Source organism: Myxine glutinosa, chromosome 2, assembly GCF_964187855.1.
Source record: "Myxine glutinosa chromosome 2, kmMyxGlut1.1, whole genome shotgun sequence".
Lineage (NCBI taxonomy): Eukaryota > Metazoa > Chordata > Myxini > Myxiniformes > Myxinidae > Myxine > Myxine glutinosa.
This window is the reverse complement of record NC_136262.1, coordinates 242,852,745-242,878,412: the sequence shown is the minus strand read 5'-3', so window position 1 is coordinate 242,878,412 and position 25,668 is coordinate 242,852,745. Positions and strand designations below refer to the sequence as shown.

Sequence of the window (25,668 nt, the reverse complement as noted above, 5' to 3'; positions counted from 1 at the left end):
TACTGTGCAAACACACATGTCCTTGCTGCTAGTGATCAACTTCTCTTGTCTTTGTCTTCCATTTCTCATCACCCCATATCATATATCAATATATTTATTCTCTGAGGTTGTTGGAAAATTGGTTCATTTATTCCTGTTAATGAGGAACATTGGTTTCTTTGAAGTTAACCTTGCTCTCTACTCTTGGCATTTCCATCTGGAGACCCTTAAATAATCAGAAGCTTCAGTTATTGTCATGACCTTTAATGGGATAAGACCTGGAATGTTTAGTTAGCCGTTTCCTCGCTTTGAAACCCCATTTCCTAATGAGCAAACATGGATTTGGTGATTTAAATTTTTACCTTGAAAACGGCCCTTTAAAAAAAAAATTTTTGACCGCTCTTCTCAAGGACTTTGTTATGACGGAAAGTTCAGCCTTCTGCGGTTACGCCACAAAGTTGTGTCCCATGAACTCCAGCAAGGGTTTTGATTCAGCTAAGCCATACCCATGCGGTTCCTTCCCCATTTCAGTCCTCCCAGACCAGTTTCATGTCCATAATATGCCCCCGCACCCTGCACGCCCTCCTTGCCCGCTGTTGCTGCGCTGACGGCTCGTCTCGTTGCCTGCCTCTCCCTGCCCCAGGAGCGGTGAGTGCACAGCAGCGGGAGAGGAGCGTTGGAAGGGGTGCGAGGACGGCCATGCAGGCGGTCTGGGAGGCGGGGATCAAGGGAGGAAAAATCAGCATGACCCTGCTCAACCGACTGCGCTTCTTGTTCCACAAATGCATCCTGTGCATGAAGGTGCATCTAGCCTGTCTCGGCTGGACCCCGGACCATGGATCAGCACCCCCTTGCAATGTGAAGAGGCTAAATTGTCCATGGTGAGCAGCACAAGCGAGAGCATGGACTTTATTGGAAAGGTTGGAGTGGATGATGCATCAAAACTAAGCTCTTCAGGTTTTTTACAGCAACTAGCTATGAAGCGGCTTGCTACCCAGACAATGCAGGATGGATTGCTGGGTGGTGTGCAATTGCGCATTCCGCAAATTAGAAGCAGTACTGCCACTACACAATTTGAGGCCTCAGCTGTGGAACTCGAATGTGCTGCTCCAACCACACATCTCTCCTCTGCCTCTTTGTCTTTATCATCCACATTGTCCATGGACGGTCCATCCCATGCAGGCCGCAAATTAAAAGCTATACTCCCGAAGCAGCAGCCATTGCTTCCACAGCATCTTGGAGAAGCATCCCTCATTGCCATTGCAAATGGAAAGGCCTCGGATCCAATATCTACACGAGTACCAGGGAAATTTGTTGGCATCACATCCTTGACCATCACAGGTGATAGTTCTGAACCAAAAGCACCACGCCGCAAACGAGGGCGGTATAGACAGTACGACAATAACATCCTTGAGGAAGCAATTGCCATGGTAATGAGCGGGAGGATGAGCGTCTCAAAAGCACAGGCGCTCTACGGAATCCCACACAGCACACTGGAGTACAAGGTCAAAGAACGTGCTGGCACATTAAAGACGCCGCCTAAACGACGAAGGTTCGAAGGGGAGTCTGCATTGAGTGAGGCCACACCTGCCAACGAAAACTTAACGACCACCTCATTGGCTGCCAGTGTAACAGGCGGTTCAACTGCAGCGAGTTCGGATAGTGAGGGGGCAGGTCTCAACGGCAGAGAATAGGCCTTGTGTTAACAAACTTTTTTGAACATGGAAGCTGTTCCTCCATATACAGAGCAAAGGGCTGCAGCAAGAAGTCTTACTTTGGAGGTTGGGGGGGGGGGGGGGAGAAGGGGGGGAGTAGATGAGTTTCATGCCACAGCATCTGACAGTTGAGGCAAATTTTATAGCAGTCTGCTGCACTGTAACCCAGTTATTGATGGAGCCCACACTGTCATGGGTAGCTCAGGGAACTGTACCCACTGCCCCCTAATCCTTCTGCCTTTTTGTGTACAATTAAACTTGTCTGGATTGGCCAGCTTCCTCTACCCGGAGTTGCATCGCCCATACGGCAAGTTGTGCTGTACACCGTATCAAAATGCCCTACGTAGTTCCACTTGTGCTCTTGAGGATCTCAAAGGATCAGTGCAATTAATAACGAGGCATTTCTACGTGGCTATGTTGATCATCAAGCAAGCGCCTTTTGGGACAGTGTTCGTTCCCGCTTGCCTCTTCTTCTCACACCTGTACTTCCCTTTTTCTTCAGTTGGAATATTTATACTGCTCTTTCCCTTTGGCCTACTCGAGATATGAATGCAGATGCCTGTATGGATCTTTTTTTGTTTATCCATAATTTGGGTGATCATGCAGACCATACATTTTCAGGTTGTGTATAGTATGTATAACAACTCTCCCGCCAACATTACTAGTGTTAAAGTAGGAAAAGCATCATTAACCTGGGGAGTTTTTACCATCCACTTAAATACAAGCACATCCCGTATCTACAGTCTTCTTTTTTTTGGCCCTACATGTCACATGCTATATATCATAAGAAAGCTCACAAAGTCTTATTTTCTCCTTTTTTAAAGGGTAACTGTTAATTATTTTGTATAAAATATGATTGGACAACTGGCTCCAGATTTTTTTTCTTATTTTAATTTATTTGAGACACAAGTTTTACACTTTCTTTACTATCCTTGTTCCAGCAGACTGCCTCTCCTCAATAATCCCCTTTCATCAGGTTTCGCGGCTAGTCCTAGTGGCCTCCACCGGTGCGTTAATTCCATTTGACTTAACTTCAGGGATAAAACGATAGATTTACCCAGTCATTTGAAAACCTTGTATGTTCTTTTCATGTTCCTTTTACTTCCTACTCGAGGAACTTTCTCAAACATTTTTATTATTGTTATTGTTGTTGTTGTTCGATCTTTGTTTCCTTGTTGCATTGTCCCCCTACACGCAAACTACTTTCCTCGTGGCACTTTGACCCCTGTTTTTATTTCTAAATTCTTTTTTATCTATATCAAGATTATTTTTATGTAAAAAGCGTTTTCCTTTGACCGGAAACAAAAATGTAGGTCGAATATGGATTTGGCATTTTACAAGCGAGTGCTATATTATGTTTGATTGCAGATCCATGAGCGTTTTTATTTTATTTTTTATTGTTGTTGTTTCTTTGTTCATTGTGATTGTTTTGAGGGTTAGGGGTTTGCACTGTCATGTGGCTACTTGTAAAGCTAGTTTGCAATGCGTGACAGGCCAGTAATACGACCACTGACTCGTGGTGATAAAATGTTGGCTTGTTTTTATCTCCATCATTGCAATCATCTGACTTCGGTTGCAAGTACTTATTTTTAATTATTTTATTATTATTATTATTCAAATTGCATGAAGGGGCCATCTTTTTTTTACCATACTGTATGTCTCCGTGTAGGTAGTTTGGGCGAAATTAGGAAAGGCTGGGACGGGGGTGAGGATCAAGTCGTTATGGGTGGGTCCGGGAGTTTCAATTGAGTGGGGAGGGAAATAAATAGAGGTTGGCATGCTATAGTCCTGAGGAATTGTAGGTAAGAAACAAGGTGTGTCAGAAGAACAAGTTTTGATAAAGTTTGTGGGTAAATACAAATTTTGCATACTTAATAAATCAATCACCCATACAATTTATATCAAAAATAATATTAACTTTCAACACATTTATCACACAGTCACCATGGTGATTTATTTATTTTATTTTGGGTGTATTTTATGTGTAAATGTGTTTTTAATGAAAGATGTGCACAGGGAATGCATCTTTGTTGCCGCATTGTATTTAGTATAGTCCTGATTGTTAAAATAGATAAATAAAATTGCGCTAATGCAAAAAAGTATTGCACCATATTGGCTGCAGGAAAGTGGATTGTTTCCTCAGGCCTTATAAGCTAGTCCGTGGTACACTGGAAGTAAAAAAAACAAAATAACTAAACCATTCTCTTGTTTAGAGGAAAGTAACTAAGATGCTTCAGAGGAGAGAAAAAGTGTGAATTTAAACTGATTTTTTTTCTTCATGCTATTTTATAACTTTTACAACCCCGTAGTACGTTTTAAAAAGACGAGTCTTACAAACAACGGGGTTTATCCAAAATGGGGGGAGGGGGTCCTTGTCGATGTCCACCTCGATCGAAATGTCAAGTTGTGTGGAAAATAATTTTAACAATAGAAATGATGTCACAAGGACAATGTCACGTTTCTTGGATGGAAAACCTTTTTTTTTTTTTTTTTTACTTTGAACGTCACATGACGTATTTGAGGGAACAACGTTGATTGATGGAGAAAGAAAACTGCGCACCTTGCAACAAAACAATCCGAATCGCTGCCAATGCTCTTAGTGCTGGGAACCCCCTCTGGCCGAGCACACTGTTCTAACAATGTATTGTAATCTTGTGACAATAATTTAACTGCTTACTCTACGAAACGTTTGTGCATTCCTAAACACCACAGTCCCTTTGCCTTTCCTTTTGCTCCTTTTAATGTAAAATGCGAAACTTCAAATGGCGATCCCATCACTGCGCCCCTGAATGCTACATGTGCTAATTTGGCATTTCTAAAGTGCATTGGGGTATGCCATCATCACCAAGTGAAAATTATTTAGATTTTCTTGTCCTGATGAACTTGACTCAGAAATAAATAATAATAAAAATTTGCGCTAATTAAAAACTAGTAATTTTGCTCTCGTACGTTTATGTTCCTTTTTCTTTTGTCATATTCTTGCGATGCTTCGCACTTAGCATCACAATTCGAAGTGCTTCTTTATTTATTTTTGGTTCTTGCACTCCTTTCGCACTTGAAACCTTTCTTATTTCCTTGTTTATATGTAAACAATATTTTCTTCTTGCTTCATGGAAAAGCAACAGAACAGCTGTTACCTTGAGCTAGATTAGGCCCGTTGCATTTATGATTGTCCTTCCAATTTATTTGATTTGTCAACTTCCCATTGACTTGTATGATCGTCCCCGATTCATATCATTTTTGTTTTTTTCATGGAATAATTAATTTGTACTTGGCTCTGCAAAACTGTGCTTTTGCCACTTAATCCACAACAGTCTTTGTGAAATTTAAAGTTGGAGCTCAACCTTGTGCCTCAGACTACTGACGAACCTCTGTTTCAATCTCAGAACATTTGTAGCGTTTCCAAATGAAACCTTTTGTAGAAATTATTATTAATTTTCTTTGGGGGTGTGGGGTGTTTTTTGTTGTTGTTGTTGTGTTTTCAGAACATTATCACTGGACTTTTCAGTTTTTAAAAAGGGGTCATCTCTCCTTGTAAAAATTAATATATACAAGATGCTTTCTTCTTGTAGTTTTTTCCAAACAAGAAAGAGAGCAGTTCTGCTTGGCTAATAAGTAGCATTTCCCATTATTTTTGAAGTGGCAAAAGTCACCCTTTTTGTGACATGCATTGTCACTCAGTACTTGAATAAACTCTTCTTCTAGCTTTGTATAACTCAACTTTTTGGAAGGTTGGCACAGGTGGTAAACTTTGGGTGTAAAACAAAAATCATCTCCAAAGCTTCATCTGTTACAGGATGCCGCAGGGCCTGATACTACATGATGCAGAAAGGCTGCAGTATTCTCCTGTCATAATAAATTATTTAATAACAATAACGCCTTGATTTTTGCTTCCTTCGCTAGGGGGAAAACAACCGAAGTAAATCAAAACTTTTGAATTGTTTTTATTTATTCATTGAAAGCAAATTAATTGCACTATTATGAAATTGTATTTATTATGGGAAGATTTTGAAAATATTTTGTAATCAGAATGTCTGACATTGATTGTAGGAGTGTATTTATTTTGTTTGTTTGGGTTTTTTTTTTTTGTTTTTTTGCTTTAGCATTCCTTCACTGTTTTTGTATGTTTAACCTCCTGAAAATTTGCATATCAGGAAGTTTTGACACTTAAACCTTTTTTTAAGTTGCTGTAATTATCTCGCCTTGTTGTCATGTTTGTGTCCTGACTGGTGTTTGCTTAGTTAATGAAATAAAAGGTTATGCACATTATGAATTGTTCTTTCTTTGTCTTCATACTTTTTGAATAGGATGTTTTTGATCCATAAGAACAAGCAAGAGACCATCTCATCTCATTGTTTTCATTTATTTTTCGAAAGACAGAAACCATCTCATGCTGTCACTCCAGAAGGATCTTCAAACAAAACCACATATCTTTTCTAGTCAGCCACTATAAAAGATTCGGTCTCTTGACCATGTCTAGGCCTTACAATCAGCTGTGATATCTCCTGGGCCAAATACGGGACATCGTAAAACTGACCGACAAAGTTAGCCACAGACTGGGCATCTGGTGTCATTCCTAGTCTTTCCTTGACAAATCAGAACTACTCGCAGCCTGCAAGGACTTTATCCCGAGCTCAATGGAATACTGTTTTCCCCTATGTGCTGAAGCCCCATCATCGGATCTGTCTTTCCAGGAATCTCTAAAATCAAAAACGCTCAACATTATTGGCTCAATGGAATACTGTAGGTATTGTGAGGCTAAAGCACAAGGTTTGCTTCTCTCGATGGAAGACAGGTCGATGATCTGCTTCTTTCCTGCCCCTCTTCAGGTCGAGGAGGCTGTTACTGTGTGCCTCTTTGGAGACCTCCACTCTTTCATTGCTATTTTCTCTCGTTTGTGGTACCTCCTTCCAGAGACTGTTCAATCTGACTTTTACATCCAGGGTTTCAAGCAGGTGGTTCACAACCATCTCATGACATGCCCTATCCCAGCCTGCAATCTTTTCTAGTGCCATTAACCTTCCATATAACGCAAACATCCTCTCTCTTCTCTTTCCTGTACCTTCATAATTTGTTGAGTCCATATGCATCCTCCCCATATATTGTAAAGAGGTTTCAATAGTGTGTGATATACGCCACTGATTAACACAAGCAGCATTTCGAATTTGGAATCTGCAGCGTGCAACAAAGTCTCAGCTGGCCTGAGTGAGCCAAACCAATTCCGGAGAAGGAAAATTTATTCCCAGATGCAGAAAAACTAGAACGGCACTTGGGAGAGAGCATACCTCTGCCAGGCTGAACAGGTTGCGTTTTGTATCCCACCGCGATAGGCCAGATCTGAATTCAGACCTGAACCAAAATCTAAATGGGTTGTTCTTGTTGCCTAACCAACTCATCCATCTAGTTTTGTAATAAGTCGTCCACAACGTTTTGAAATATCTTGCTACATATCGTATTTGGCCCTATCGCTCAATGGTGAAGAATCACTTAATGATGATAAAGGTAATGAGGAAAGCCTTAATACATTTCCAGTCACTTGACGCAGGTACATCCTCGGTTTTCCCTCACATCACTCCAATTATTCCTACTCTTATGTAGATAACTTTTTGTGTATTTTTCCAAAATTGTATGTTAAATAAAATTTGCTACAATATCGTCTTGCCAGCAAAATAAATAGGTGCTTTCCCACTTCAGTCCACTTGGCCTAAGATTCTATTAAATCTATTTACAGGTTCCAAAACACTTAGGTGTACATCTTACTATAATTCACCAAATGTCTGTCTGTCTGTCTGTCCGTCTGTTCCCAGGTACCACAAAAACGGCTGAACCGATCGCAACGAAATTTTGGGTGGGTAATCCATCCTGGGACCCCCTGGAGTGTAAAATAGGGTATATTGTTCTTCCAATTTTTCAAATTTTCCAGTTTTTCCAAACACGATGGAATACTATTTACCAATATGAACAGTGATGTGACTTTTATTGAAATTCCACAAACAAATACTGTTTAGATTTTGATGATTTGTGTGTGATATGATTTAACGGATGTTTATATAAATCGTTTAAAATAAAATAAAAAGCCTTGAATTTCTGATATTTTGCCTTTCATTTGGGCCTCCCAATTGAAGCCCCGCCCATAGGGCGTGTGCCGTTGCTAGTAGATTTAATACGAGTCGTTTAAAATTACTACAATGCTTTCATGGCCAGGTATCTTGATCAGCTGATGACCTGTACTAATAGTTTAGATGTCACGTGCTATTATAGATGTCATCCCTCACACCAACGTATCTACTGACATTGTATAGATATACAGACTTGGCATTTAATATGGATTTTTTTTTTTTCTTGACTTGGGTTTACTTTCTGAACTCAGTATATCAATCTGGTGAGTTTCTTTTACGCTTCGGTGATTTCTTTGTTAAAAGAACCATGTCCCTGATTGTCTGTCGCAGCAAGAAGTCAACAACAGGATTATATCACAGGTGGCGTGACAAAATGTACGGACAGGTACATTTGACGATTGGCTTCACAATCGGGTATATAAGGGTTGTTGCATTCTGTATTGGTGGAAAACAACTGCTGCACGTCTACAAAAGTTATTGCCGCTTCCTCTGGAGATGGTCCGTCAACTCGACAATTCTGTTTGTCATGGAGTGGTGGCTTTACGAAATTCCGGCATGAAACAGCGTGCTATTTCTCGGCAGTATGGCATCACTCAAGGTCAGGTGTCAAAGATCCTGAAACGAAATGCTCAGAGGGGTGTCCCTACTCCAATACCGAGGTCAGGACGTCCCCGCAGAACCACAAGGAGAGATGATCGCCAGCTGCACCGGTTAGTCCGCAATGGCCGTTCCAAGTCAGCTAATCGGCGTAGGGCTGAGTGGCAGCAACTGACAAATGTGCCTTTATCCAGAAGGCTAGTCAACCAATGACTGGTTCAAGCAGGCTATCGTGCCAGGCGTCCCCTGAGAAAGCCACGCCTGACCAGACAACACAGCCAGAGAGCACCGTCAATGGCAGCCAGGACACTGGAATCACGTGATCTTCAGTGACGAGTCTAGATTTCTGGTCTATCGTCAATATGGCCGCGTCCGAGTGCGCAGACAAGTGCATGAAGCCTACAACGAAGATTGTATAGTGCCAAGAGTCCAAGCTGGAGGTGGTGGGGTGACCGTTTGGGCTGCTTTTCATGCAGGGGGCAAAACTGACCTGGTTGTACTGAATGGAAACCTGAACCAGTTCAAGTACATGGTCATTCTGGAAGAAACATTGCTTCCATTTGCTCGTGCAGCCTTTCGAGGAAACTTTGTCTTCCAAGATGACAATGCACGGCCTCATCGTGCTCGCATGATCCAACACTTTCTTGCTGACCGTGGTGTAGAGCATATGGAGTGGCCTGCCATGTCCCCGGATATGAATCCGATAGAGAACTTGTGGGCATAATTAACGCGTCAAATCGACAACTTGGACCAGCAGCCTGCCTCTGTGCGTGAATTGCAGCAGGCTATTGTGACTGCATGGCAAGCGATTCCTGTCCAAACCTTGGCAAATCTCGTGAACAGCATGCCTCAACGTGTACGTGCTCTCCTGAATGCTCGTGGGGGTTACACGAAGTACTGAACTGTAATTTTACTGTCTGTAATCCCAGTCGTAATTTAACTTTTGTTTTTGTTGAAAAAATTTTTTGGCTAATGTGCAAAATAGAGATACTTCTGGAAAACGCACAGAAGTTTAACACAGTACTGTCCGTGAATTGAGTTCGATATCAGTTTACATCACTTTCAAGGATCAATTTATTTGCTTCGAAATGTCAAATGTGGTTTTTGTTTCTTTTAAAGGTCACATTAACAAAATCTAGAATAATTTCAACATAATTCCAATGAACTTTTGGTTCTAAGTCATCTTGAAAAGTAAGTTCACCCCCACAAAAAAATATTCCATATTAAATGCCAAGTCTGTATAATTTTTTTTTTTGCTTGAATGAAATATTTTTAGCCAAGCCCGAAGTGGTTGCGAGATCATTGTCACGCATATGTCTGTCTGTCTGTATGTCCACGTCGGCTTTAAATTTGTTTTTCTCTGCAACCGCTTGTCCGATCAATGTGAAACTTTAAACATAAGAGGGACTCCCTATGGGGAATATTTTATTGATAACTCTGACGTTATGGGTGACATGGAAGGGCCATATTGGAATTAAAGAGAAAGATTTGGACATCATCATCTCTGAAACCGCTCAACAAAAAAAATTGAAACTTAGCAAAATTCACCTCCCCATGGGGTATATAGCATGATAACGATGATGTCATAGGTTAAGTGGCATTCCAGCCATGATTGGTTAAATCTAAGTCCTTATCCGAAAAATCTGAAACTTCCTATATCTGATCTACGACCAAATGTGAGTGAAGAATTGCACTTATGACATAATAATTCGTCATGTGGTCTGGTGGCCAGATGGTGGTCTTGGATTGAAAAGAGAAACGTTTTTAAAAACTTTCTTCAGAACAACTTAACACGGAGGTCGGGAACCTGTGGCTCCAAAGCCGCATGCGGCTCTTTAAGGACCTTTGTGTGGCTTTGAAACCTGATCGATAAAATTCCATTTTTTCTCATAAATTAATTTTCAGAAAAATCTTTGTGAGTGTCATAAAAGGATAAAATCACACTTGAGAACTTTGGCTGTGATTAACAAGAAAATACATCCTAATACCGGTGAATTCTGCGAGCAAGACTTACACATTGTGTTCCACGCATAGTCTGCTCTCCATTACGTGGTTATTTCCGCCATCTTGTTGGCGATATTACACCGTCAACCTGTTGCTCAGCCTCAGTTTAGAATCCGAATCCCCCTTCTAAAAAGCTAGTGATGCCCTGATCCTCATTGAGTAGGGAAGGGAGAATCCCGTAATGAACAACTTGTAGCTAAATAACAAACGAGGTGTTGTTTTGGTGCATGTGAAGTCACTACATTTGGTGTCTGCTATCTTGGAGTACAAGCCAACAAAATGAAACTACACATTGGCTGCATCATTGTATTTACATTTTTTAAAATAGGAGTTAAAATGGTGAATTTTTGCGCAATATTTTGTTGTGGCAATTGTGCCGATTCGCTCAGCCTGTCGTCCTTCCAAGGTCGGAAAAATGAGTAGTAGCTTATTGGAAACAGTGGACACTGCATCGGCGGTACAGCCGCGCCCCCAATAATGATGCAACGGCAGGCTGCATACAAAATAATAATGCTGCATGGGGCATCATGTTCAATGAACTCTAGTTTTACATTGTACTGTATTATGAATATTAATTGCGTAATGTGTTGTAAATAATATATCGTTGCTGTAATGCAGGATACAAAGAGAGGTGTATCCATTTTGCCTGTCGTGTGTACTTGTATTAACTATCCCATAATTCCTTTTTTATTTACAGGCTCTCTAAAGCTTGTGGTGGAACTGCGACACATCACACACACATGCAGAGCGATAGTTGGGCCACTAACTCTGTCTGCTTATGTATTTACATCAAATAATTTTACCTTTTCTTTCCATTATGCAGTACTCAAGATACACTACATGACCAAAAGTATGTGGACACCCCTTCTAATTAGTGGATTTGGCTATTTCAGCCACACCCATTGCTGACAGGTATATATATAATGAAGCACACAGCCATGCGATCTCCATAGACAAACATTGGCAGTAGAAAGGGCCGTACTGAAGAGCTCAGTGAATTTCAATATGGCACCGTCATAGGATGCCATCTTTCCAACAAGTCAGTTCGTCAAATTTCTGCCCTGCTCGAGCTGCCCCGGGCAACTTTTACTGCTGTTATTGTGAAGTGGAAATGTCTAGGAGCAACAACAGCTCAGCCTCGAAGTGGTAGGCCAGACAAGCTCACAGAACGGGACCGCCGAGTGCTGAAGCATGTAGCAAGTAAAAATCATTTGTCCTCGGTTGCAACACTGACTACCGAGTTCCAAACTGCTGGAAGCAACGTCAGCACAACAAATGTTTGTCGGGAGCTTCATGAAATGGGTTTCCATGGCTGAGCAGCTGCACACACACCTAAGATCACCATGGACAATGCCAAGCGTCGGCTGAAGTGGTGTAAAGCTTGTCGCCATTGGACTCTGGAGCAATGGAAACACGTTATCTGGAGTGATGAATGACGCTTCACCATCTGGCAGTCCGACGGACGGATCTGGGTTTTTGTTTTTTGTTTTTTGTTTTTAATACAACCAAGGCTCGTGTGAGAGCTAACATCAATCACAAAAAACAACAACGAATGGACACACAAAGCATACATAAAAAGGGAGTGTGAGACAAGATTGAGAGAGAGAGAGTAGCACACAAGTACAACAGCAGAGAACAGGGACAACAGAAGATCTGTGGGAGGGAGAGGGCTTGGGGGGGAGGAGGCATGAGAAGGCGGGGAGGGTGGGGGTGGGGGAAGTATAAAACACATGGACACTGCTAGAACTTCCAGGAAAGAAAAAAGTCGGTATTTCAAAGAAAAAAAAAGTGGTTTTGGAGTGAATTAACGGGGGTAGAAGAGATCAAGGTTTTGGATGGGGGAAGATAAGAGATAGTGGTGAACTACTGTTTTAAAGATCTGGACTGAGGAGTGGGATTGAAGAGAGTGAGGGAGTTTGTTCCAGAGGCGGGAGTAAAGAGGAATGAAGGAGTGAAGGTGAGCAGAGAGTTTGATTTTGGCAATTTCACCAGAAGAGGGTTACTGGCAGATCTTGTGCGACCTGGTGGAATATTTGGGTGACAGAGCACAGATAGAGCTGGGGAGCAAGGCCGGAGAGGAGTCTGTAGAAGACAGAATATTTTTTATTTTTTTATTTTTTTGTATACAGAGTCGAGGCTTGTGAAAGAGCTAACATTTATCAAACAAACAAACAAGCAAACAAAGTATATAAAAAGGGGAGCGGTCGACAAGATGGGGAGAGAAGGGGAGGAAACACACAAACACAACATTTGAGAGCAGGCACATCGGGAGATGTGTGGGAGGGAGAGGGCCTGGGGGGAGGCAGGATAGGTATAAAACGCAAGGACACCAAGGACTTCCAGGAAAGAAGTCAAAAGTCACCTCAAAAAAGTGGATTTGGGGTGAAATTAGCAGGGGTAGAAAAGATCAAGGTTTTGGATTGGGGAAGATAAGAGATGGTGGTGAACAGCCGTTTTAAAGACCTGGAGGGAGGAGTGGGATTGAAGAGAGTGAGGAAGTTTGTTCCAGAGGTGGGAGAAAAGAGGAATGAAGGAGTGAAGGTGAGCAGAGAGTCTTGATTTTGGCAGTTTAACCATAAGAGGGTTGCAGGCAGATCTTGTGCGACCTGTAGGAATATTTGGGGGACAGAGAGCTGGGGGAGCAAGGCCGGAGAGGAGTCGGTAGAAGACGGAAGACCACCTACCTGCCTGTGGTGAGTAAGTGAAAGGCCCTCGGAGATAGCGTCATTGCGGGAGATTCCATTGATTCTGAACGCTTTGGTTTCAACAGCGTGAAGACGAGCTAGGTGTGAGGCAGGAGCACCAGACCAGAGGGGAGAGCAGTACTCCATTGAGCTGCGGATGAAAGCCTTGTATGTGGTGAGGAGCTCAGGTGTGCCAAAGAAGAACCTTGCATGATGGAGGATGTCCAGTTGGCGACTGGCTTTGGAGGCCAGCTTGGAAATGTAGTTTTCCCAGGAAATATCATGGCAGATAGTGAGACACAAAAGATTGAGTGACAGAACTTCTTGGAGAGGATTGTTCAGAAAGTAGATGGGAGGGTTGTTCAGTCGGTCTTTTCGGAGAGACATAGTAAGAGTGTGAGATTTGTCAGGATTGAAAGACATGTTCCACTTGTTTGACCAGTCTGTGATTTTGTCCAGGTCTGCAGAGAGTGAGGCTGCAGACTGCCGAGCTGAGATATGAGGAATGGAGCAGCAGAGTTTGGAGTCATCCGCAAAGAGATAGAGAGGATTTTCAAAAGAGTCATCGAGATCATTGATGAAGACCAGAAAAAGCACAGGGCCCAGAACACTGCCTTAAGGAACTCCAGCCTTAACAGGAAGGGGATACGAGAGAACCCCATTCAGGGCCACATGTTGACTTCGACCAGAGAGGAAGTCCGCAAGCCATGTATGGAGATTTCCATGGATCCCATAGGAGGAGAGTTTTGTGAGCAGAGCGGGGTGCCAGACCGTATTGAAGGCATGTGATATGTCAAGGGAGACAGCTTTAATTTCCTGTTTGGCATTGAGGACCTCCATCCATTGTTGAGACAGCAGAAGCAGCCTGTCCAGAGTAGAGTGACCTGGTCTGAAACCAAATTGATGATCAGAGATCAAGCCATTGGAAAAGAGGAAAGATTTGATATCCGAAGCAATGATGGATTCCATGACTTTGATGATAATTGGGAGAAGGCCGATTGGTCTGTAGTTGCAAGGATCTGTTTTTGCACCTTTGTTGTGTAAAGCGGTAATGTTGGCTGATTTCTACGCTGATGGCAGATGACCTTGAGCAAAAGAGAGTCTGAAGAAAACAGAGAGAGGATGAGATAGAGCGGCAGAGCAGGATTTTAGGACCCGTGGGCTGATGCCGTCTGGTCCAGTTGCAGAATCATAGTTGAGGATTGACAGAAACTTCTCCACCTTATCAGGAGAGAAGGACAGAGAGTCCAGGAGCAGCTGGGTATGACTGGGTACGGTGGGTACAGAGAGGGATGGGTTTGGGGCACAAGATTTTGAGGCAAACACAGAGTTGAGGCATTCAGCTTTTTCACGTGCGGAGTCAGCTGTGTGGCCGTTTGAGGTAAGGGAGGGGATGGGATGGAAGGGGAACAAACACCAGAAACGGAAAGGGTTTGGCGAATGCCAGGAGAACGCTACATGCATCAACGCAAAATGCCAACTGTAAAGTTTTGTGGAGGAGGAATAATGGTCTGGGGCTGTTTTTCATGGTTCGGGCTCGGCCACTTAGTTCCATTGAAGGGAAATCTTAACGCTACAGCATACAATGACATTCTAGACGATTGTGTGCTTCCAACTTTGTGGCAACAGTTTGGGGAAGGCCCTTTTCTGTTTCAGCATGACATTGCCCCCATGCACAAAGCGAGGTCCATACAGAAATGGTTTGTCGAGATCGGTATGGAAGAACTTGACTGGCCTGCACAGAGCCCTGACCTCAACCCCATCGAACACCTTTGGCATGAATTGGAACTCCGACTGCGAGCCAGGCCGAATCGCCAAACATCAGTTCCTGACCTCACTCATGCTCTTGTGGCTGAATGGAAGCAAATCCCCACATCAATGTTCCAACATCTAGTGGAAAGCCTTCCCAGAAGAGTGCAGGCTTTTATAGCAGCAAAGGAGGGACCAAATCCATACTAATGCACATGATTTTGGAATGAGATGTGTGATGCTCAGGTGTCCACATGCTTTTGGTCATGTCGTGTATCTACCTAATTGATTCTACTCCATCTATTGGCCCAAAACACTTCTCTCCCAAAGGATTTTTGCATTATTTTTTCATCAACATGATTTTTGGTTCATCAATAATTAGCTTTTCGTCCTTCCACAAGTATGGCTTGCTCCACAAAACAACACTTCCTGCCAGCGGTTTTTGTTAAGTTCAACTCTGCCAGCGGTTTTCGTTAAGATCACCAAGCTTGAATGCAACTAACATAGAGGCATGCATGTGTGGGCACCCCCATTGCATGCACAGTCCTTCCCAGTGCATGCACAATCCTTACAATAGCCCAAAATTGAAAACTTTTGCAAAAAATTTGGGAGTGAGGCTTTGTGATCTTTCCCGCAGTCATCCTGTGACTCCATATCATCAGTGATTGGTGGTATTTTGATCTCTTGAAGCCTGGTGCTGCTGAGAATGAAACCTGAAAACAAAAATTATATGAAGAACTCTGGTGCTGCATACTAAAGTGTACTCAGATTTCCAAAGGTTTTTAAAGCATAGGGCATCAGAGCGCAGCATTAATAGATTTTATGCCCGCCACCGAAGGTGGATGGAGGTTATCTTTTTGCCCCTGTGTCTGGTCGTTTGTCTGTTTGTGAACAGGATATCTCAAAAAGTTGTTGACATATTCGGCCAAAATTTGTTGGAGAGGTTGGTTATGTGACACGGACAAAATGCTTAGATTTTGGTGATGATCCGGATCTGGATCAGATAATTTTTAAAGTGATTCTCCACCATTGAGTGATAGGGCTAGAACCAATATACAGCATGATATCTCAAAAGGTTATTAACGAATTTGGACAAAACTTTATGAACAAGTTACTTGGTGCAGGTTTTGGATGAGACCAGGACGAATCAATTCGATTTTGGTGAAGAACTGGATCTGGATGTTAGAATATATTTTTTTAATTTTGAAAGTGATTCTTCACCATTGAGTGATAAAGCCAAAAATGATATGGAACATAACCTTTCAAAAGGTTGTCCACAGATTTTGACAAAACTTGGTGGATGAGTTGGGTAAGTGACAAGAACACGCCGATTAGCTTTTTATTCAGGTGCGGATGGAGATCTGCCATATCAGTGGATACAAAACGTAAACTGTTTAACCTTGTGGAGGTATGCGCTCTTCTGAGTGCCATTCCAGTTTTTTTGTGTACATAGTCGAGGCTTGTGGAAGAGCGAGAACACTGAACGGCCCAGGATGCAACAGAATAAGATAAACAGTATATAGAGATAGGGTGGACACCAACAGTGGATTTGAAGGATAAAACAGATTGATACCTGAACAAACAATGCATGTGGGGAGGAATGGGGCAGACAAGATGGATACAGAGGGAAACTCTCAGGAGGGAAAAAGTGGAAATATGGAAGGTGGTATTGGATGTGGAAGGGGGCAGTGGTTAACGAGGTTAGACAATATCTTGGCTTTCGATTGGTGATGATCTGAGATGGTGGTGAAACAGCTGTCTTGAATAACTTCTTTTTTTTTTTTTTTGTATACAAGATCGAGGCTCGTGTAAGAGCTAACATTAATCACAAAAAGACATACTGTCATAAGATAAAGGGAGCGGGAGACAAGATGGGGAGAGGGAGGGAAGCACACAAGTACAACAGTGGAGAACAGGGACATCGGGAGATCTGTGGGAGGAAGAGGGCTTGGGGGGAGGAGGCACACGGGGGGGGTGGGAGGGGTGGAGAGGATAAAACGTCGACCGTGTTGATGGAATGAATCGACCATCCTGAATCGACATCAATTTCTTTTCAAAATTTCTAAATTCAAAATTTCAAACATTTTCAGATTTTCAACATTTTTGAATTTTTTTTTTTCAAAAGTGTTGATGGAATCCTGAATTGAATGATTCCTGAATGAATCGACATCGACCTGGAGGAATGAATGAGATTGAATGATTGATTGAAGAGAATGTATAAGTTGGTTTCACAGGTGGGAAAATTTTCATCGGTCACGCTTCTAGTTTGTTATGAGCAACCCTCATTATTTAACGAATTTTATAACATGAAAAGTTAAATGTAGAATTTCTTTAGTGTGTGGGCCAAATTCCCAAAATATACATTTTCGTTGCACGACCTGGGTATACAATGTACCCCGGACGTTTATGGCTATATTCTTCCCATAGGCACAATATGCTCTAATAAATTGGCAAAAGGTGCCTCCGGAACTGACGGGAGCATTACATCACACAATTTTATTGTCCCCCGTCGAACGCGGAGTGAAAGGGGGACTATGGTTTTCCCCTCCGTCCGTGTGTCCGTCCGTCCGTCCGTCCGTGCGTGCGGGTGTGCGTGCGTGCGTGCGTAAGCGAAGGACCGAATTCTAATTTGGTGTGTGGGTGCAACCCACGTCAAAATCCAAGATGGCCGCCGCCATGTATGTCTGACGCCATGTATGTCTGAACCTTGTGAGTGGAATATCTTGAAAAATAAGCGAAGTACCAACTTCTAATCTGGTGTGTGGGTATATCTAGGCATAAGGAAGAACGCTATTGAAAATTGGGTCGCCACGTCAAAATCCAAAATGGCCGCCACCATATATATGTCTGAACCTTGTGAGCGAAATATCTTGAAAAATAAACGAACTACTAACTTCTAATCTGGTGTTTGGGTGTATCTACCCATACGGAAGAATGCTATTGAAAATTGGGTCGCCACGTTAAAATCCAAGATGGCCGCCACCATATATATGTCTGAACCTTGTGAGCGAAATATCTTGAAAAATAACTGAACTACTAACTTCTCATCTGGTGTGTGGGTGCATCTACGCATAAGGAAGAACGCTATTGAAAATTGCGTCGCCACGTCAAAATCCAAGATGGCCGCCGCCATGTATGTCTGAACCTTGTGAGCGGAATATCTTGAAAAATAAATGAACTACTAACTTCTAATCTGGTGTGTGGGTGTATCTACGCATAAGGGAGAACACTATTGAAAATTGGGTCGCCACATCAAAATCCAAGATGGCCGCCTTGCGTCTTCCACTTTGTCAACTCACATCACTTCACCGACGGGGGACCTAGGCGTAACGCTTGTTTAAAATATCTTTTGTTTGTTTTGCATTAGAAATTAGACGCAAATTTTGCTCACTTTTTTCAACATATTGTGTGCAAACTTCTGCCATTCATGATTGGGTAAGAGTATTCCAGTTATTAATAGGTTTTGGCATTCCCATATTCTTCCACGTTTTATTTTTGCATAATTTGGAGTGCTACTTTGAACACTTCACATTTTATCGTTAGTTTTCTAACCGTACCCCATAAATGAGCATTTCCGCTGTGTCTGGACATGGTTGCTAATCAATGCAAACATTCTTTTTCTTCTGCAATATACTCTCTGTTGTGTAGTTGGGGTTGCATTTTGACACCTTACAGTACCACAACATGAAATAAAACACCGAGCCTTCACATTTTAAATGTTTAGCTGAGACGTTACTGGATGTTGGTAATAGTTAGGTCCAGAACCTCGACTCCGTGACCATTTTCTGGCTAGTAAGGTTTGACGATTGATTTGACTTCTAAGGACCTTATTTTAAAAAATTAGCACCCATGTCCCTCCCAAAAATCCCGGCATTTTTTTCCTATAGGCCCAAATCCAAGATGGCCGTCGGCACCATCCAAGTTTTGCCAAGATGACAAAAGTCGACCATGAGGATTCCGAATCTGACATTGGTTTGGCATAACATCATTTTGACATCCTGCCTTGGGTCCGGCTGCAGCGGCCGCGGTCAAACCCGGGTCGAGTGCGTCGGGTGTCTCCGATTCCAACGGAGATGCAGCATCCGCTAGCTCGGCGGTAGCGCTCTCTGGTCGTGTTGATCGGGATATCCCTGCAGAGATGTATGGGCGTTCATACGCGTCGGCTTGTACTTGCACTTCGGTGTACACATGAGATAACTGAAGGGCTGTTTCTAGGGTCAAATCGGCTTCTTCGAGCAATCTTTGTCTGACGACCTGCGATCTAATGCCAGAGACAAAAGCATCGCGAGCAAGGTCGTCACAAACTTGTGCATGGGTGCGAACCTCGGGGGTACAGTCCTTCAATAATCGTCGGAGGTCTTGAGCAAATTGGTCAATTGTCTCCGTGGGTTCTTGTCGACGAGACGCAAGCAGATGTCTGGTGTAGACCACGCTCCGTGTTTTGATGTAGATACGTTTCAGCTCGGCCACAGCAGTATCGTACGTAGCGCACTGAGAGATCGACATGTACACAGTATGGTTCACCTTGGACTGCAACACCGCAAGCTTCGAGTTTGCGGTGATTTCCTCCTGCGCATTCAGATGGTTGGTCAGGAGCTGCAACCAGTGTAACAATTGTGCAGACGCGTCCGGCGCTTGGGGGTCTGCGCTGAGAATTGGAACTTGTATCAGCTTATGGGCCATGTTGTTCTCGTTCAGGATGAAGAGACGAAACTGAATTAATTGTTGTAAAAACCAGATCTACAACATTGTCCCAATAGTAGGTTTAATTCAGTTTCGATCTCTAGCAACACCTGTAAGAAATCAACAAGCATTGTATCAGTATACCATAATCATAGAAGTAACAATGGATTAGCAATTAGTGCAAGCAAGCCTGGAACATCTAGCAATACGCACCATTCGAGTATGCACTACCACACAGAATAAATGTCACAGGAATGTGTCAGAGCGATGTCCGTCCGAGTTCTTATGGAAGCCTCTCAGTGGTCGAAGACAGCATAGCACCTGGGTTCAACTTAGACACAATTTCATTACAGTTCATACATATGATACGTTCAGCATCACCATGGCGGGCAAGGATGATTGATGACACCTTATGGACGTAGTCCGACCACTTGTACGTGATGCCATATTGCGTTTGCCGATCTTCTGCTGATGGAGTTGCCATCCTCCAAATCATGCCCATGTCGATGAGAGCGGTGTAGGGTTCCTGTCAAACTAAAGACTGCAGAGAGAGCCTCTGGATTAGCTTGCTCTTTTGTGTCTTCCTGTATGTGCAGTTGGAGTTGAATAAGGCGCCACACTCCTCGACAACACGATGTTCCAACAATTCCGTGAGGTCCACAAGCTGACTGACCTCGACCAAGTCGATCACTGCCTTGAGAGCACTCCGCTCCATCTCAGCAACTCTTGCTTTGAGTTCACCTCCGGGCTTCTCCGTGTCTGGCATCTTGGAGAAAGTCAAGCGTTTGCTCAGAGGGTCGGGTGCATGGAGGGAGGTATTCTTACTGAACACCCACTCTTGCAAGAAGCTGGTCAACTTTTCATCCCCCGCACCACCAGCCGAGTTGAGGTCAGCAACGAGCTCATCAGTGGCAGGCATGGCTGATTGTAGGGTGCGGAGGGTAGGTGACGATGGGTCGAATGGAAAGGAGTTAAACTCATGCATACATGCGACCAGGTCCTGCACGCACTGCTCATCTTCTCGCATTCGTTTTGGGCTGCATTCCATGTGCTTCCTTTTGGTTTCTCTTTGGTTGGCCAGGGCGTTATGAGCCGCCCTGATCTGGGCCACATTGTTCACATTTCTGGAGTGCACCTCCACCAGTAGCTGCTTCTCATTCTGGAGGATGGAGAGCCACCCAGACTTCATTTTACTCCCCTTGTTCATGGTACATTCGATCCACATATCCCAAGCCATGTTGGAGTAGGGGTTGCCTGTGATGGACTGAGTGAAGTCAGTTTGAAGGAACGCGACCTGATCATCAGGGAGAGCTGTTAGCCTCGCCCAGAAGTCAGGTAGCCACCTCCCATACCTATTGTTGTCGTATGCTACCATTCACGGCAGCATGACGCATAGAAAGCTGAGGTACTCATCCCAGTTACAGATATGGACTGCATGCACATTCTGCATGAGCACATCCGTCATCGACAGGAAGTCCCTCCAGTAGTCTGCCATGTCACTGGTCTCCACATGGGTGAATAAATTGGTGACGAGGCTCTCGAGGCCAACATCCTCCTCCAGTGCCGCATGGGCAGCAGCGCGAGCTTCTTGGGAGATACTTGTATCTCTCAGAATCTCAAGATTCTCCCTTGTATCATCAGCCAGGTGGGGCGTGATATTCTCCTGCATCAGCTGACTCATGAGTGCCTCATACATGAGCCTCAAGCAATGCAGCCCCCTCTTGTAATGCTTGCCTTTCAGTGCACGATCGACAGAGCCCTCGGCAATAACTCCTCCCGCCACAAGTACATCTCCCAGCTCACTCCCCTTGTAGTGCTTGTAGATAGCACTCATCATCACACACTGTGTATGAAAGGGACCTAGAAAGGGCACAATGTCACGGTATTTGTTTACGTTCTCGGCCTTGAGCAGGGTGATGAGGACATACACTGGATGATCTCCCACTAAGAAAGCGAAGGGCATGCGCTTAGCGGTGATGATGGTAGACAGCCTGTCCATGATGGCATTCACAACTGACTTGTTTGGCGGCTGATTGTAAGACGTGTAAAAATATGCCTTGCTCTTGCCATGCTCCGTATTCAAGCCAGCATGAAACCCGTTGTCGGAAGGGATAGTCTGCTTAGCAACATCAGGGCGGTCACCATTCACGTCCGCTCGAGCGAGGGCATGAATAATGCTCCGCTTGCGCTGATGTTCTGTACTTGATGAGAACGTAGTGGGCTTAGGGCGAATAGGTGGCTCACTGCGTTTGATGGTCCTATACGGCGTAACTCTCTGCAACTCAGACGCCTTCTCAGTCAATGACTGCGTCATAGTCTTCGCGTCTTTTAAGCGTACTTGCTCGTCCTGGACGTTTGCTTTAGGCAAAGCTTTCTAGACGCTGCAGAAACATCCAGTAACAGCGATGCGCAGTACCCCCTCCTGTCAAGGTGTCGTTGAGAAAGTCATCATTGTCAATGATACTGATGTTGGTTCTCCCTCAGCAATCTCGTCATGACACATCGAGCACCGCTCGAGGTCATGCATGGTCTAGAAGTCACGCAGGAGAAGCACGTTCGGGTAGCTGATCCCCATGCCCAGTTTGTAGTAAGAATCAACAAGCTACTTGCTGCAAGTCATCCCGTGAAGGGTGACGGTGGCATTGATGGCAGTAGCTGTTGGTCACTTTGTGGTGTACTGTGTGATGAGAGAGGCGAGAGAGTGTGTGCTGGGAGACAGATCTACCCCCTTTTTCCCCCGCAAAGCAGATAGCAGCTGCACCGTGAGAGGCGATACCTCTTCCTCCTCTTCTAGCTCTTCGACTCTCGGCGGCCAGGGGATGTGTTTGATTGACTGGACGTCATCCCTGAGCCGCTCGGCCACGTTGCGCACCAGTTGCTCACTGCTGACACCGATGGAGGAGAGCGCTGCTTCCACATATGAACCACCCCCGGACGTATCATAGACTAGGCCGCTCTGGTTCCTCTGAGGGCGGGTGTGGACGCCGATCTTGCCCTCAAACTCCCGGGTTAGGATATCTTTGATAAAGGAAGACTTGACGCTGGATGTTGGGAAGCCATACCGAGAAATGATAGAACTGTAGTCTTTGAGGAGGCTCTGCAGTGACCTTAGCTTATGTTCCTCAAAGATAACTGTTCGGATGTGGTCAAAGAAGATAGTCTCAGCTTCACGGAGATTGACATTGTGCATGCGTGGGAGTTTGTCATCTTCACTCATTTTCTGGTAACAACGCACATATTTCAACCAGCATTTGTTGTGATATTGGATCTCAATCGCGTCGGGCTGATCAGCTGCACAATCGATCAAACAGTTGATTCTATCTCGCATGCTCTGATCTTCCAGGATCACCGTGTGGCTCTTGAAAGCCGCCCATGCATGATCGTACGAAATCAGGGACAGCTTTGTTTCTGGGTGCTTGGGCGACTCCGGTTTACAGCACCAGACACATTTTGTTTTTTCATGTATCAGCCCTTGAACGCTCGATCGCAGCCGCTTTGCAGGTGGAGCGGCAGCTGGTGGCAAAGCCTCAGACGTAGACGAAGACTGAACTTGGCATTCCTCGACCTCTCGTTTTATCTGCCTTGTCTTGGTCTGTTCTAGTTTCTTGACATTCTATAAGGTCAACCTACATGAATTATGGACACATTGTCCGCTGGGGCCATTATCCCAATCGACTGTTGCGTGGACGTCTCCGAACTTGTCAAGACCGCTCCATAACAGCGTCTTCTTCTTGAGATTTTCCCAACTCTCGGCGGAGGTAATGGCATCAGTGACTTTGTTGCAAAGCCCACCACACTGGAGCACACACGGAACGGTGGTCATTGGCATAAGCTTTCTTCTCAATTCAAATCACGAACAGCTGAAACCTAAAACATAGAAATGCATGAAATTAAACACACCCATTAACCCTCCCCCCCCCCCCACCCCACCCACACACACACACACACACACACACACACGCACGCATGCACCCACACTCACCTATACGCAGCGAGAAAAAATTCTCTCGTCAGAGCCTCAGTTTTTTGACTATTCTAGATTCTGGCAAAATAAGATGTTTATTCATGTGCTCCTTTTCAAAAGTTGTGTTTTTGCTCTCCCAGATGACGGCCATATTGGATTCTTAGGTCAAAAGGATGTTGTAACGTCAAACTAATGTCAAATTCGAGATCCTTGTGGTCGACTTACCCCAAAAAGTGCATTTCTAAATAATTATATGTGCTTTTGTTCAAAACTTTATTTTTAAAGATGGTGCCGGTGGCCATCTTGGGTTAGGGCCTTTAGGGGGAAATGCCGGGATTTTTGGGATGGACATGGGTGCTAATTTTTTTATATAAGGTCCATAGAAGTCAAATCAATCGTCAAACCTTACTAGCCAGAAAATGGTCACGGAATCGAGGTTCTGGACCTAACTATAAATTACCACAGCGAATCGCAATACATCTGGTTAACTTGTATAATCGGTAGACATTCGCTGGATAACCAAATCGTTCAGTTGTCAAACAATGTTAGGCTTTGATGTTCGGTACGATGCCATTGCTCAGCTCATGCACCTAGTCTTCTTCATCACTGGAATCATCAACACGGTCGATGTTTTGAGTGTTGGTACACTCCGCACACCCACACATGTCAGTGAATGCCGTTGCATTCTTTCTTCATGAGCATCTGCCTCCCACACAGTGGTCTTTGCTGCAGTTGTGGCTAATGAGTTGCAAGAGAGCTTTTTGAGCTGGATTTGGTCCATTTAGTGGATTGCAAGATGGCCGTTACTCGCGTCCTACCAATGGACATCTGGACTTGGTATTGTGGCACATGCGTTCAGTGATCTGTGCCAAATGCAAGTCTGATAATTGGCTTGTGCAACATGGTGCTTGAGGGCATCCTCTGTTGGTGGTCGATGGCTGGTTTGAGCATTCTTGCTGCAAAAGAGTTTGTACCTGACACTATGACTGCCATTGCCACCGAGTCCATATAGTGAGTACACAAATGTTGCACAACCTTCTAGGAGCTTCTCATCTATGTCATAAAATGAAGTGCCAAGCATTTTCATAGCACTGCATATGTTTGAGTCAGACACAACGAGCTGGAATACCTGCTTTTTGCCTTTGCCCACAAATGCTCTTCTACTATCACAACCTGTGAATGCATACATTGCAGGTGGGGCTCTGCATCCTTCTTCACCAATTATTTTCCAACTACGGTGACATCAACGTACCTCTGTCTCTGTTTTGTTCCCATACAGAAGAGCATTCTAGCATTAATTTGGTGCCTGGAGGTGCATGCCAGCACAGCTACATCTGTACGATCAGGTGATGTGATAATGATGCATTCCTGTCCAGCTGACATGCCATGGCTAGCATGATGTAGTATGCATGTTTGGGTGCATCAAACGCCCCGTTTTTGAAGAATATTCTCAAGCTGATCTAGTCATACTTCTGTTTTGTTACACTAGCCCTATATAGCATTTCTGTAAAATACAGTTTTGGATTTTCGATTTCGTTTGCACCCCTGACCAGGATCAGGTAAAAATCGGGTACCCCCGCTAATGGGTTGCTTTGGCCAAATGTGAGATTTTTCGAATTCTATAAAAGTAAGAACACTTTCTCATAGTAATTCAGGGTTACTGATTCCAAAAATGGCTTCTAAAAGGTGGTGGGATCAAAATTGGAAAAAAAATTTAGTTCGATTAATTTTTTTGAAAATTAGATAATGGGGTAGTTACCCGATTATCCAATTTAAAAAAAAATCAAACTAAATGAACCTCCCAAAAAAGAATACTTTTTCAAAAAATTTATTATTCTACAAAACCGTGACAATTTTTTGTTGTTTTCTCTTTAAAACATGACAAAATAGTTAGTTTGGCTTTGCTGCGCACTTCCTCAAATGCAGGTTTGGTTCAAGGGCCGTCATGCTCATCAACTTGTGGAACATTCTGGAAGTTCTGCGCAGACTGTGCGACCGACAGGTAGTCTGAGCTCAGCTTGATGCCACGCTCGGCATAGTCGTTTGTGACTGATTGCCCAAATCTTAGATTGCCCAATCAAATCAAATCTTAGCCAACTAGGTCGGCCAGTCGCTAACACTGAGCAGGAGAAATTCCGCGTGAGCTGGAGCAGCTTGAACACAAACCACGATCC

The 25,668-nt window shown here is 43.8% G+C and overlaps 1 protein-coding gene across 7 annotated transcripts in view; it reads left to right on the top strand.

Moving 5' to 3' along the window:
* Window positions 1–25,668, top strand: part of LCORL (ligand dependent nuclear receptor corepressor like) — a 212,492-nt gene that overhangs the window by 157,447 nt on the left and 29,377 nt on the right. Inside the window, exon 8 of one of the 7 annotated variants that reach the window (XM_068105983.2) lies at window positions 623–5,963. The exons of the other annotated variants lie outside the window; for them this stretch is intronic. Coding sequence (XP_067962084.2) covers window positions 623–1,673 — 1,051 coding nt within the window. The 3' untranslated portion in view covers window positions 1,674–5,963. Of the gene's footprint in view, window positions 1–622; window positions 5,964–25,668 lie in introns of those variants that run through there. 7 annotated transcript variants of the gene reach the window in all.